The 12,485-nt window shown below is 41.7% G+C and overlaps 1 protein-coding gene across 4 annotated transcripts; it reads right to left on the bottom strand.

The window, feature by feature from the left end:
- Positions 1 to 2,707: 2,707 nt before the first annotated feature.
- On the bottom strand, positions 2,708 to 11,783 carry ark2ca (arkadia (RNF111) C-terminal like ring finger ubiquitin ligase 2Ca). Of its 4 annotated transcripts, none has more exons than XM_026297136.1 (8): positions 11,630 to 11,783; positions 5,616 to 5,916; positions 5,408 to 5,533; positions 5,135 to 5,264; positions 4,904 to 5,008; positions 4,278 to 4,373; positions 4,072 to 4,172; positions 2,708 to 3,443 (listed from the first exon to the last, which is right to left on the bottom strand). In XM_026297136.1, the coding sequence occupies exons 1-8, from the start codon at positions 11,688 to 11,690 to the stop codon at positions 3,326 to 3,328; spliced, it is 1,038 nt and encodes a 345-aa protein (XP_026152921.1). In that variant the 5' UTR covers positions 11,691 to 11,783; the 3' UTR covers positions 2,708 to 3,325. The 4 variants fall into 4 exon arrangements, with proteins under 4 accessions (XP_026152921.1, XP_033181361.1, XP_026152923.1 ...); XM_033325470.1 differs by lacking the exon at positions 11,630 to 11,783 and adding an exon at positions 7,274 to 7,462; XM_026297138.2 differs by lacking the exon at positions 11,630 to 11,783 and adding an exon at positions 6,238 to 6,889.
- Positions 11,784 to 12,485: the final 702 nt, after the last annotated feature.

Below are 12,485 nucleotides of genomic sequence, written 5' to 3'. Positions count from 1 at the left end.
TACTACTAAACCATTGAGACTATATTCACACCTGAGAAAACATGCATTTTTAGAAAAGGTTGTGCTTTAAAATCCTTGCCTTCCTTTAAGACTGTGAAAGGAAACAGGATAGATTCAGAGAGGAGAGATAAAATGAAACAGAAACAGACAGGAGATGGAAGATAAATAAAATAGAGAAATGAAGATTCATGTTTGTAAAGCCCACAGTGAAACATGCCTCTTTACAGTCAGAACTATTTCCACAGTATGTAGTGTTTCAGCACGACAAACCAACAGCTATTTTGGACAGTCTGATTTGAACTTTTGAGGAAAATGGCTTTTGTAGACACCTGTTAAATGTGGTCTTAGCTCCTGCATGACCCATTCTTTTTATTAATTATGCAACCAATAAGGCATGGTGGCTTCATGCATTGATTGTTATATAATAATGGTTTAAGTAATATGGAAATGTCTCGTAACACTGAAAGCGAGGCACTTGTTATGTTTAAGTCTACAAACTATTCTGGAAAAAGAACTGAAGAGAAATACCAGGGATGAAACAGAAAGATACAAAGGGTTAAAGCCAAGGAACATGCTTCACAGATGATTATTTTCAAGACCCACAGTGCACTGTGAGAAGAAGAGCATAAAAAACAAAAGCCAGAGTTCTTACTGATAATAGGAAATTATCTAAAGTACCTTTTTTGCCAGTGAGAGGGTTCCCATGTTTTAATAAGTGAGTGCAAAACAAAATAAGAAAGAAATCACAAAATAAAACCAGTTCACTTCATTGCAGTTTGTCCACTACGTCACAGCATGGGGGGGGGGATCTGAGAAATTGCATTGAATGGAATGTAACCAAGATCCACAGCACCACATGAGAGAAAGAGAGTGAAAGAGAGAGAGAGAGAGAGAGGGACAGAGAGAGAGAGAGAGAGAGAGAGAGAGAGAGAGAGAGAGAGAGAGAGAGAGAGAGAGAGAGAGAGAGAGAGAGAGAGAGAGAGAGAGAGAGAGAGAGAGAGAGAGAGAGAGAGAGAGAGAGAGAGAGACAGAGAGAGAGAGAGAGACAGAGAGAGAGAGAGAGAGAGACAGAGAGAGAGACGAAGAGCGGGCTCAGTAGCACAGCCTTGGACAGTAAACATCGCACAGCCAGCTTGTGATCAAACAGGAGGGCTAATTTTTTTTTCTTTAACTTTAGTGTTTCAAAAAGTACTACTGCATGCAAAGCATTCCCATTTAAAACAATGCAAAAATGAGGTAATAGTTTTTTTCATAGCATTTTTGTTATTTCTAAATAAATAAATTATGATTCAGTGCCCCCCCCCAACAAAACTATATAAAATTAAATACATACCCACAATATCTACAGTTAGTAATAAATTATGATTGTTAAATACTTAAGGCATCTCAACTGACAACACCCTGTGTAAACTATGAAAACTTCATCACAGATGACTCCACTACAGGAGGAGGCAGTGTCAACACTGGCAGTGCACAAGACAGGGAGTAAGCCTTGTTAATTGATCCTTGGCCCACAAGGCTCAGAGAGTCTCTGGACCAAGTCTTATCCTTTGCTATCACAGTGCATAGGACAGCAAGGGTCCTAAAGGCAACACTCGGGCCTGTGAAACTGAGATGACAAGCCGTGTGAAAAAACAAAAGCAGAAGTGAAAACTGGTGAGACCAAGACTTGTTTTAGCAGCCTGGATGTCTTCCTGCCGTCGTGTCTATGTGCACTGTGAGAGGGAGGCTGCCTCCATCGCACCACGTTCTACATGTTCTAGCAAGACAGCATAGCAACCAGCATAGCAACCATGAGGGGAGGTCTGTCACACGAATATACAAGATCAATACACAAGCTCCTCTCTCTGCTGAAACACTGCATGAATCTATACCTAAATATAAACCAACGCAAATGCAATACCAAGGAAAAATCTTTTGTTGCTATAACTATTGTCACATGTGCTTGTTCTTTAGGCAATAAGGTAAACATCAAAAAGAGGACCCCATCGTTTCCACCAAACATGGCAGGGTGGGCACACGCTACTGGTCAGGGAAACGGCCACTGACACTGCTCATTTTTTCTTGCGTCTAGTGTTGAGAAGATAGTCACAGCTCAGATTAACTAAGTCATGCACAGCTCTCAATCTCTACCTTTTTATACTAAAGTAACGTTACCAATGCTGTCAGCTCAAGTTAACGATGAAGCATGCATTTTTAGCACACACTGTTCTGCCTCTGGCTCTGTGCCAGATGAAGACACAGGTACAAAGGCAAAAATCTCCCTCCCACCTCGCTCTGCAGTGCATGATAGTTTCCTTTTTCCATCCCTTTTTTTTGGCTTTGTGTTACAGAAGCACTTCTTGCTGTTACCTACAGTGAGTCTAGGTGTTGCCTCAAACCCTTGAAACAGACAGATTTGGACTTTTTGAACATCCGCACACATTCTTTAGAGTCACACACAGCAGGGTAGAGCACACACAAGTGAACCTGCGCTTCAGGTTCAAGCTACACCATGACAAAATGCATTTTGGTAAAACACTTTCTACCTATTTTTAAATTTTAAACACACGTCTCGCTCACTGAGCTAGGTTTCCACAGCAGTGAAGGAGGCCTACTCACATGACACCAGCCCAAGGTAAATATACAACTGTATTGCAAAATGTCAAAGCTGCATGATAGAACTAAAACACTCAGCTAGCTGGCGCTTGCCCTTTTAGAAGGCGACAGTGTACCAGATATCACTTGTTGGTTACTGCTACTCTACTACAACCACAAATGATCTTTAGGTAAACGTCAGAGCATTTAGTTTCTGTTAAGCTTTCTTGTGTCACAGAATATGCATTTTGATTGAAGTGTGTTTAAAAAGAGAGAAATATATATTTATATATAGAAATAGAGAGAAAAAGAGAGAAAGTAGCCAGCTCAGTGTGGGTTATGTGTTTTCCACTCTCAGAACATTAAGTCATGGCTTTAAGGACATGCTACACAGTCCAGGGCTACCTACAGTACAACACCACAACAGCAACAACACCCCACTTACAACCAGCAAGCTACAAGTAGACCCTGTGTACATGAGTATATATGTGTGTGTGTGTGTGTGTGTCTTTTGCTTCCAAAGGGATGTGCTTCTATATAGAGAGTCCTTTGCAGCCTCTCGTGCAGTTAGTTGTCCTGGCTTGGCTCAGTAAAGCGTGAGTCAGAGGGTTGGTGATGTCACATGAAGTCTGGAGACATTTGGCAAAGCACCCAAGGGGGGTGGGTTGGGGTTATCCGGCAAGCCGGGGTGGAAGAAAGCAGGAACCACATGAGGGTGATTGAAAAAAGGGGTGGGGATTGAATCTCATCAGCTGTCAGGGTTCAGCTGTGTTTCGATGTCAACTCGACAGATCGGACACTTCCTGCTGGTGGCCAGCCACTGGTCCACGCAGCCCTGGTGAAAGAGGTGCATGCAGGGTAATCTCCTAGAGGAGAGAGAGACACTGGGTCAGTGTTGATTCACATGCACAAGCATGGTTTTATCAGTGCATACAGGTATGTGCTTGCAGAGAACTCCTGAAAGCTGCAGGGACTTAATTTAGTTCATTCAGGCATGTAGAAATGATTTCTGTTGAGTCATCATTCTTACATGCGCCTCCGACAGCTGAGACTCCTCATGCTGTAAACCAACCCCCTCTCCTCGTCCCAGGGCATGGGTCTGTATTCTCTGAAATTCAATCTGCAGCTTGCTTCTAAATGCATGTGTACGTGCATGTGCCTCTATCAGTGCTTAAAGAAATCCTTTGGCATTTTTAGAAATGAGTGAGACACAAAGTATTAAGTGGTGAACTCTATACAGGCACTGCTACTTGGACTTTATTCTACCTTGGATAGCTGCTTCCAGTCTTTATCCTAAACTAACCTAACCAGCTGCTGGTTGTAGTTTCATATTCAGTGCAGAGACACAAGAATATTGTCCCTCTTCTCATCTAACTCTCCACCACCAAACAAATCCCCCAAAAGTCAAAGTTTTTCTTTAAGTTAAATATTTTTTAAGAAAATTGGTGTCTTAGATAAAAACAAAGGTTTGTGGGACTATGAAGCGTTTCTGACCTGACATCCTCTCCGTCCTCCAGCATGGACAAACAGATGGTACATTTCTCATCCACATCTGTTTCCTCCTCCTCTCCAATCTTCAGCTGCAGGGGCTTTCTCTGTTAGCAGGTCAGATTACAGAGACAAGTGTTGGGGTCAAAAAAGCCCAGTGTGAGTATATTCAGTAGTTGGTGTTTCTGTATGTGAACTGTTACCTGCCATACCTTTTTGTATTTGTGTGGAAAGGTGAATCTCTCTATGGTTGTTTGGACAGCTCCTCTGCTGACACTCCCCAGGCGGTCCTCCAGCTGCAGCAGCTCCTAAAGAAACAGCAAAAAGCCAGTTGAGAGTATTATAGAGTACACTAGGATACTAACAACTAAATGGACCTTTTAGGTGAGATTGTTTTGTCTAGTGCTATTTTCTAAGGTCAAGAATGAACTCTGAACATCACATTTTAACCTAGAATGGTCATGAAACCCTCAACATGCTCAAAAAGTGGAAATTCAAACAACTCCATAACAGATGAAGATCGTGTGACATGATCAAAAGCACCAAAACAGCCATTATATAAAATTCGAGGTGAGATTACGCTGTCAACCAGAATATAGTACCCACATTCAAAATGTTCACACTCTAAATGCAAAACATCACGGCAGATAGAATAGCATAGCACTATTTTTTAAGAGCAACAGCTTCCTCATTCTGAGAGATGAAAAGTTAAAATGATATGAAGATATTTCTTTATTGATCCCACAGTGGGGAAATTCAATTGTTACCACAGCTACAGGACAACAGTAAGGTGCAAGAATGAAAAATAAATGAAAAATAAATAAATAAGTGTATTTACCTCATAACTTTCTCGCACAGCAGTGGCGTGCCTCGAAGGATTCAGACTCTGCAGTGCCAACAGGTGCAGCTGGGGGTATGGGTAGTTTCTGATTTCATGCACAACCTAGCAAAACAAAGCTCTTCATCATATTACAGCAACATCATTACTGAGGCTGAATACACATTTTTTCCATTGCTTTAAGGGATTGTTAGAAACAGAAATCAGTAGAAGAGCATGTGCTGAACATACCACTTGTGCAGAAGATGTGTTCCTGGGAAAGTGGTGCATTCGAGGGGAGGCCAGGTAGTGCTGATAGTGCTGTGGAAGCTGCTGGAGCTGATACTGGTGGTGCGGAAGTCCAGCATCTACACTGAGATCCCTGCAGGAACACAGATAGGCAACTAATCAACATTGTCACCCATCATGATAAGCAATGTGACAGACAGACAGATGGAGAGAGGGATAAAAGGATGGGATCATTTCTCAACTCTGCAGGGCTCTCAGTCTCCGACAGTGACTCACCAGTCTGTGCCTTCGGCAAGGTACCGTGGCTGCTGTGTCATTGGCTGAGGGACATGCAGGGGAGGGGAGTACTCATATCCGGAACGCAGTCTGTGAGGGTTCAAGGGAATACGCTCCTGGGTTCTTCTGCAATAGAATAAAGATGAAATATGTTTGGCTTGGTTTTTTGTGCATATGTGTCTGTATTTGCATGAAGCTGTAATTCTACCTGGAGTGCGGGAGGATCCTGCGGTGCTGCGCTTCAAGAAGCTGCTGCTGGATGAGGTATTGCTGGTGTAAGGCCTGAGGTAGGAATGGAGGCCCTGGCACATCCTGGAACTGAGGAGGTGCAGGCAGGGCAGTGAGGGGCGGATGGTGTGCTGGGGGCAGGTGGGTGGCCAGGCCTGCTTGTGGCGGCTGGCTAGAGTGTCCTAGAGGGAACTCGGCTGAGATGGGCACCTGGGGAGCACCCAGGTGAAAGTGTCGGCAGGAGGTAGCATGGCTGTGCTGATGCCTGGTGAAGTGTGCCCCTAGACAAAATAAATACAAGTCATCAGAATGGACTTGGATATGCCTGTGATTACTTTCACTAAAAGAGATACTACAACAGAGAACCAGACAAACCAGTGATGTGTACATACTGACACATAACTGTAAAACATAAGGACTATGTAAGAGAAATTTGACAAACAAAACATTTAACAACCAAACACACAGAGAGAATAGAGAAACAGAAGAGACGTGGCACAGAAAGGGGCTAGACAGATGGATGACCCAGACACTAAGACCCCTGTGAAGCACCATCTAAACCCACAGACATATTGCACCCAGTGGCCTGCCTATCAACTTGCCATTGTACATCCAGCAGGAAGGATGGATCTTCACTAACAGCCTGGGGTGTTTCCAAGATCCATAATACTGAGGATTGTCTGTGGGTTATGGGCAATCAATTGAATTGATTTAGGTTCTATAGTATGTCTGCTATTTAAATGATGACATTTCAATAGTAGAGTTCTATTTAAAGTCTCCACAGGTCTGATATTAGTCAGCTACACCCTTCCTATCAAAGGTGGAGGAGCCATGGGAGAGTGTGTCAGTCCCACTGAATCAACTCAGTATTGACTTGTAGAAAACAATCAATACAAATTACTCTAAGCTCAGAAAAAGGAGGGCTGGTTATTACTTCAACTATTAATGTTTGGTACCTTGCTGGAGCAGGAGATAAACAACAGGGTATGGAAAATGGACTTGCTATATATATATGGAATATCTGAGTATTATAGACAGAAATATATAGAATCCATTCAAGTGATATTGAAAAAATGAATTGTCTTATCTTCTGTTGCGTTTAAATGAATAGTTGAACATTTTGGGAACTATATGTACCTGATTTGGTTTCAAAGAGTGTTTATTTCCTGGAATGTCAATGTATTCCTTTAATTATTGCTAATGTAAAAACATTTGCTCAGCTCTTGCTTTGCTTTGTTTCATATAGCCTTGGGTCATGGGGAGCCAGTGAACCTATCGAGCCATGAGCAAACCAAAAACAACATTTGACTGAGGAAGTGGAGCAGAAATGGCAGACTGGTGGTCTGGATTGATACAAGACTAAACATCACATTTGTATAAAGGCTCTGACCTGGCAAGACTGGACTCACTGAAGATGAGTAAATATCAGATTGTTTGTCTCTGTGCTGCTGCACCATTAACTGATGGCATTAATATTTAAGATACTGCAGACTGTCAGCAGCCCTGATGCTGGTATTGTCAGATCTCTGCCTCCACTTTGACTTAGACATAAAATGCTGGACTGGTGCAAAATGGACCCCCACCCATCCACACATACAGCACACACACACATATGCACTCCCATGCACGTCTCCTCACCCTTAAGCTGCTGCACATTCAGCCCCTCCCCCACGGTGTGGCTGCGGCATGATGTCCCTGTATGAGTGACAGCCCAGAAGCCCTGCCCACCTGCGACTGCAGCAGTCTGACATTGAACCTGTCTCTCGCTCTCCCCCCTCCATACCACTGCCATCACTGCAGATCATACCCTCACTCTGCACATAATCCTGTGCTCTGCCTAGTCTGCTGGTGTTCCATCATGACACTTAGAGCTCTGTGTATGAAGTGTTTCATATAAACCCATCACTGCGCCACCTGATGTCACTCATTAGCACACTCCAAATCAGAGTGGGGGACTAATGAGTGACATCAGTCTCGGTGTTGTAAATCTGCATATAAAGGGCTCTAAATGGCACATGCATGCCCACCTCTCAGTGACCTTGATCCCACACATCAACCAAATAAGGAGAAAGTGGCTGCTGGGTGGAAGGCAAATATGTGATAATAATGTGGTCTGTACCAGTGCAGTTGCTGGGAAATAACATATGCATTACAGCTACTGAGTTATTTAAAAGTCTGTTGCAGTCAGTGGAGAAAGTTACTGAGCACACACGGCTATTTCTCAGCCAGACCTCATGTCTGCACGTCTGTGAAAGAAGTCTATTTCAGACATTGCAAACACATGTAGTGCTCAAGTGGCTGGAATGGAACAGCAAGGAGTCCCACACTTTTAAACTCTTTTTTTTATACCTTAAAAATGCAGCTAAATACTTGAGACTAATGACACCAGGGTCTGTACTGCCTATTGTGACCAAATGGCCTGTTTTCGAAGTTCTCACAAAAGGCTTTTTAATGCATTGATCAAAGTGAAAGCAACACTTAAACCATGATGGCACATTAAAAAACATTTAGAGGACAAATGAGAACTTATAACCAAATTATCTTGTAGGCCTAATATAATAAATATATATATATATATATATATATATTAGAGTTTATATAATACATAACAGCCTAGTGTATATTATTATTTACAAAAACAAAAATTTGACTCACTACAGCAAATAATCAAAAATGTGTGTTGTGCTCGTGCCCTTGACAACTATATGAATTTATTCTTAATGCATTTGTATTTGTTCTGCATACTAAAAAGATAAGGACTAGATGAAAGATCAGTGACAAATACTGTATATTGCTTCATTAGATGAAACAGGTGCCATTCTGTGACTAGTTGGACATTTTGGGAAATATGTGTACTTGTGGCATAAAAAGACTGAAACCACTCAGAATGTTGTAGCTTGTTTGCTGAATTTTACGAGATTTATGTTAGTTAGATTTAAGTTGACTGAGACTGTTTCACCCAAGTTTTCAGTCTTTGTGGTTAGTGACACTCATCAGCCTGTGGCTGTATCTTTTTAATCTACTGTACAGTTATGAGAGTGGTGTCAGTCCCTTAATGTGCCTCTGCCAGGAAGCAAATAAGCAGATTTACCAAAATAACAACACAGAACTAGACAACCAAAAGAAGAACGTAGTCCACTGATAAAGTACATGTAATGAAGAGAAACCTTTGAAAGTCTTTTGGAGTTTAGATACTTGCCAATCCAAAATGCAAGCTAGGTTGAGCGTCATAATATAGTATAGTGCAAGATGAGTCATTTGACATATTGTTTTCACCATGGTATTAAACCCTTTATTGACTGAGTGTAATGTTTTGCATTAGATTTTTATATAATGTGTCTTACATCAGAGTGTAAAGATGTTAATGTTGGATTGTTGGGTATTTAATTTCGCTAAAAATCTCTGATAGATTTCCAGATTTTAGCCATGTTGCCCAAAGTGGTTCCAAAGTTAACACCAATGAACACCAATGAGTGGATGTGAGGGAGGCTGTGTTTTATTTTATAAACAACAGTGTATGGATTTAAAGGGAATGGCAGCGTGTAACATTTAATACCAATGCTGGTATGTTTAATTATAAACATGCTTTTTTTGGAATGGATAGAAAATTTGATTGCCCCTACTCCAAATAAGCAGAGCAGCAACTTGTAGAAACTCTGTCAGACAGCTGAGAAATGAGAGCACATATAGAGTGAGGGGACCGTCTCAGTGACAGCACAGTGTGAAGGGAGGAGGGGAGGAACACATGGAAATCAGCAAAAAGCACACTGAAGGTTAGGAAGAAAACTACAGTCTTTATTGGAAAATATTAGTATGTGTGGCACTGTGTGATAATCGTAATAATAAAAGTAATATATCCTATATAACCATAATAATACCATGCAAATAAAGACCAAAGGCAAGGCCCAACCATGCTCTCTGTAGGGTTAACAGAACAGAAGCAGCATCCAATGAGTAGATGTGTATGCTTTCAGCACATTTCAGTACAGCAGGGACATCTCTACACAAAGATTACATTGGAATCTGCTGTTCAATGTGAAAAAACAAAAGTATAAAATGACCATGCATTAGGATCTAATACAAAAACATAAGGTAGAAAACCACAACCAAAGAATAAAAGACATTTTGATTCTAAAAGGAGTTCTACAGCAGTGCAGGATATACACATCCCTGTAAAATGGATAGCATTCTGGAGGTGTCTGGGGAAACACTTAAGAAGGGGCTGTGCATGATAGTGGATCAAAAACGGGGGATTTTTAAATGGCAAGATGACTTAGACCCGAGTCTCGCCAATTTATTGTGATTGGCTAAATCAATTCAGCTGGCAGGAACAAAGGCTTCCACACATGGACAGGATTATGACTGGCTGTTTGGACGCCACCATAACAGGTGCAGTGGACCATCAAAGGTGAAAATAACATCACACAAATTACTGTGATTTTTAGTGCAAATACTGGCCAATTGGTGAATGTTAGGATAACAGGATTATGGTCCAAAATGATTTAGAGAAGGTGATCATACAAGTGCTTTACTGCTGAAAAGCTGGTACAATGCACCTTTGAAAATAGGGGATGGAAACAGTATTCAGAGAGTTCGATCAAGCCTGGCTGTAATCGAATCGGGGAGGATCAAAATGTATCCACTTTACAGAAATTTACAGCAGAATGTAGCCTATCCACACTGAATGGGAGAATCACAATGACAGTCTGTAGTAAAGTCTAATGCTACAATGGGTTATTCACTAAAGAGCAACATGACAGTTTAAATAAAGACAAACTGTTTTCTACAGAAGGTGTTATTCTTTAGTCTGTTACACAGAAGGATACGGTATGAGTGGGAACTCGGTTTTAATGCCAATGTCGTCTTCAGATGGAAAGAGGAAATGAGGAAGAAGGGGTTCACAATACAGCTAGATGCAGAGAACAGGCAGAGGCTACGGCAGACAGCAGCAGATGATCGTTAGCTACACAATGGAGGGGGACAAAGGTCTGAGAAATGCGGAATGTAGAGCCAGCCTCGATACTATGGAACAGGAAAAAAGAACACAAATAAAAGCACAATGAAATCATTGGTGCTACTGCATGTAGTTTTAACAATGCACGTCAAATTATTTATACTATTATTATTACATAATCAACACAGATAGCCTACTGCAATGGAGGATGATGTTATTGTTATGTCCAACTGGACGAGTGGGGATTATTCGCCTTCATTGCTATTCAGATTTTCACTGCTGGATTTAATTTGCAGGATTCACTGGAGGGTTTGGGGCAAAATGCCACCATTTTAAAGCCCATTCACAATAGCCAGCCATAGCCCCTAATCTCAGCTATGGCCATTGCACTATTTGTCTTTAAAGGAAGAACCGCTTACTGAATATATCTCATGAAAATCGGGGAAAAATGAGCGCAGTAAACAAGACTCGATGCCAGCTGCACACAAAGGGGCAAACAACCCGTGCCATGTCGGCGGACTCACATACAGCTGCTTGCTTGGCCAAATTAAAAGACAAATCCAGTCATGAGCTGCGTATATTGTTAGCTAAAGCCGAGCTAATGACCGCTGCTGTTATCAAGCTACTGGCATTGTCCAGTAGGAGTTTAGCGGCGACTGCTCTAAACAGCTGCAAACGCACGTAAACGCAACATAACCGAGGCAGGACGCGTTAGCCCCCGAGCGCAGCTGAGGGTGGAGGAAAAGCGGGGCTGCCATTTGACAGCTGCGGCTTGTGGTGCTGGAAACAAGCCCTGAAATACCTTAACATAAACATTCTTGTGAGGTTAAATGTCTTCAGTCAAGCTAACCACGTTTTTAATGGCTAAATTTACGCGACGCTACCGTTAGCAAGACAGCTAATGTTATCGACGCTGTTAAGCTGGCGTGTGTTTTTGCTAGCAGGTGTCAGCTCTGTTTACATCATTGGAGGTCATTTAAAAGAAGAAACGCCGAGAAATCTGTTAGTTTAGGATAAAGAAAACATGTAGCTAGTCATACCTCTATTTCTAACTGAGCCGAAGACGGGGAGAACCAGATATCCGACGTGTACTAACACCATCCTGGGTCCTTCTTTGTTGTGTGGGTAGCCAGCGAGACAGATGGTCCATGGAAATGATCCGCTCCAGTCCCCAGCACGTTCAAACAGCCAGACTGCTCTGCCTGCGCATACACGGCCCCACCAACCAATCACTGCGCCCCGCCGACCAGTATCAGCCAATGGGATCAGCGCAGGGGCGGGGCTAGCTGTGTTTCAGTAAGCCTGGATGCACCAGCCCACATAACGCATTTGGTAGCCCAGGCACCATATTTATCAAGCTGCTAATAGTGAAGTGAAATTGTTTTGAATCCTTCAGTTTTACTTCTGCTTCTCTACTTATAGAATAAAAATATTAATCACACTTTTTATTTTTTTTTACATAAAATACTTCTAAATTTAAGAGCCTGCTACTTCCAGTGAGGTTTTACATTTTATATTTAGTGGCCAGATTCTTAAATACTAGGCTGACTTAAATTTCACAGTTCAGATCTGTTTTATGGGGGTTTTCCTGTGTAAAGTAATTTGTATATTTCTATTAACAGTTCACTTAATGCTGGAAATTTTAAGGGTGGTTTGCTACTAATACATGTACTTGAACTCATCTAAAATCTTATCTCATGTATTTTTACATGATGGTGTTTCTACTTTTACTTAAGTTATTGATCAGAGTATTTCTACCACCACTGTTAGTATGTAAAAACAGTTTTCAGTTTATAGATCTTGGTCCCAATTTTTAACAACCAAAATTGGCAGCCACATTTGAGGGAAACAGGGGCTGAGACCCCTGTTAGTAATAGGACCATTATGGATCATTAT

Source organism: Mastacembelus armatus, chromosome 12 (genome assembly GCF_900324485.2).
Source record: "Mastacembelus armatus chromosome 12, fMasArm1.2, whole genome shotgun sequence".
NCBI classification, from domain to species: Eukaryota; Metazoa; Chordata; class Actinopteri; order Synbranchiformes; family Mastacembelidae; genus Mastacembelus; species Mastacembelus armatus.
Note: the sequence above shows the minus strand (reverse complement) of the source record. Positions and strands in the feature narration are given on the sequence as shown.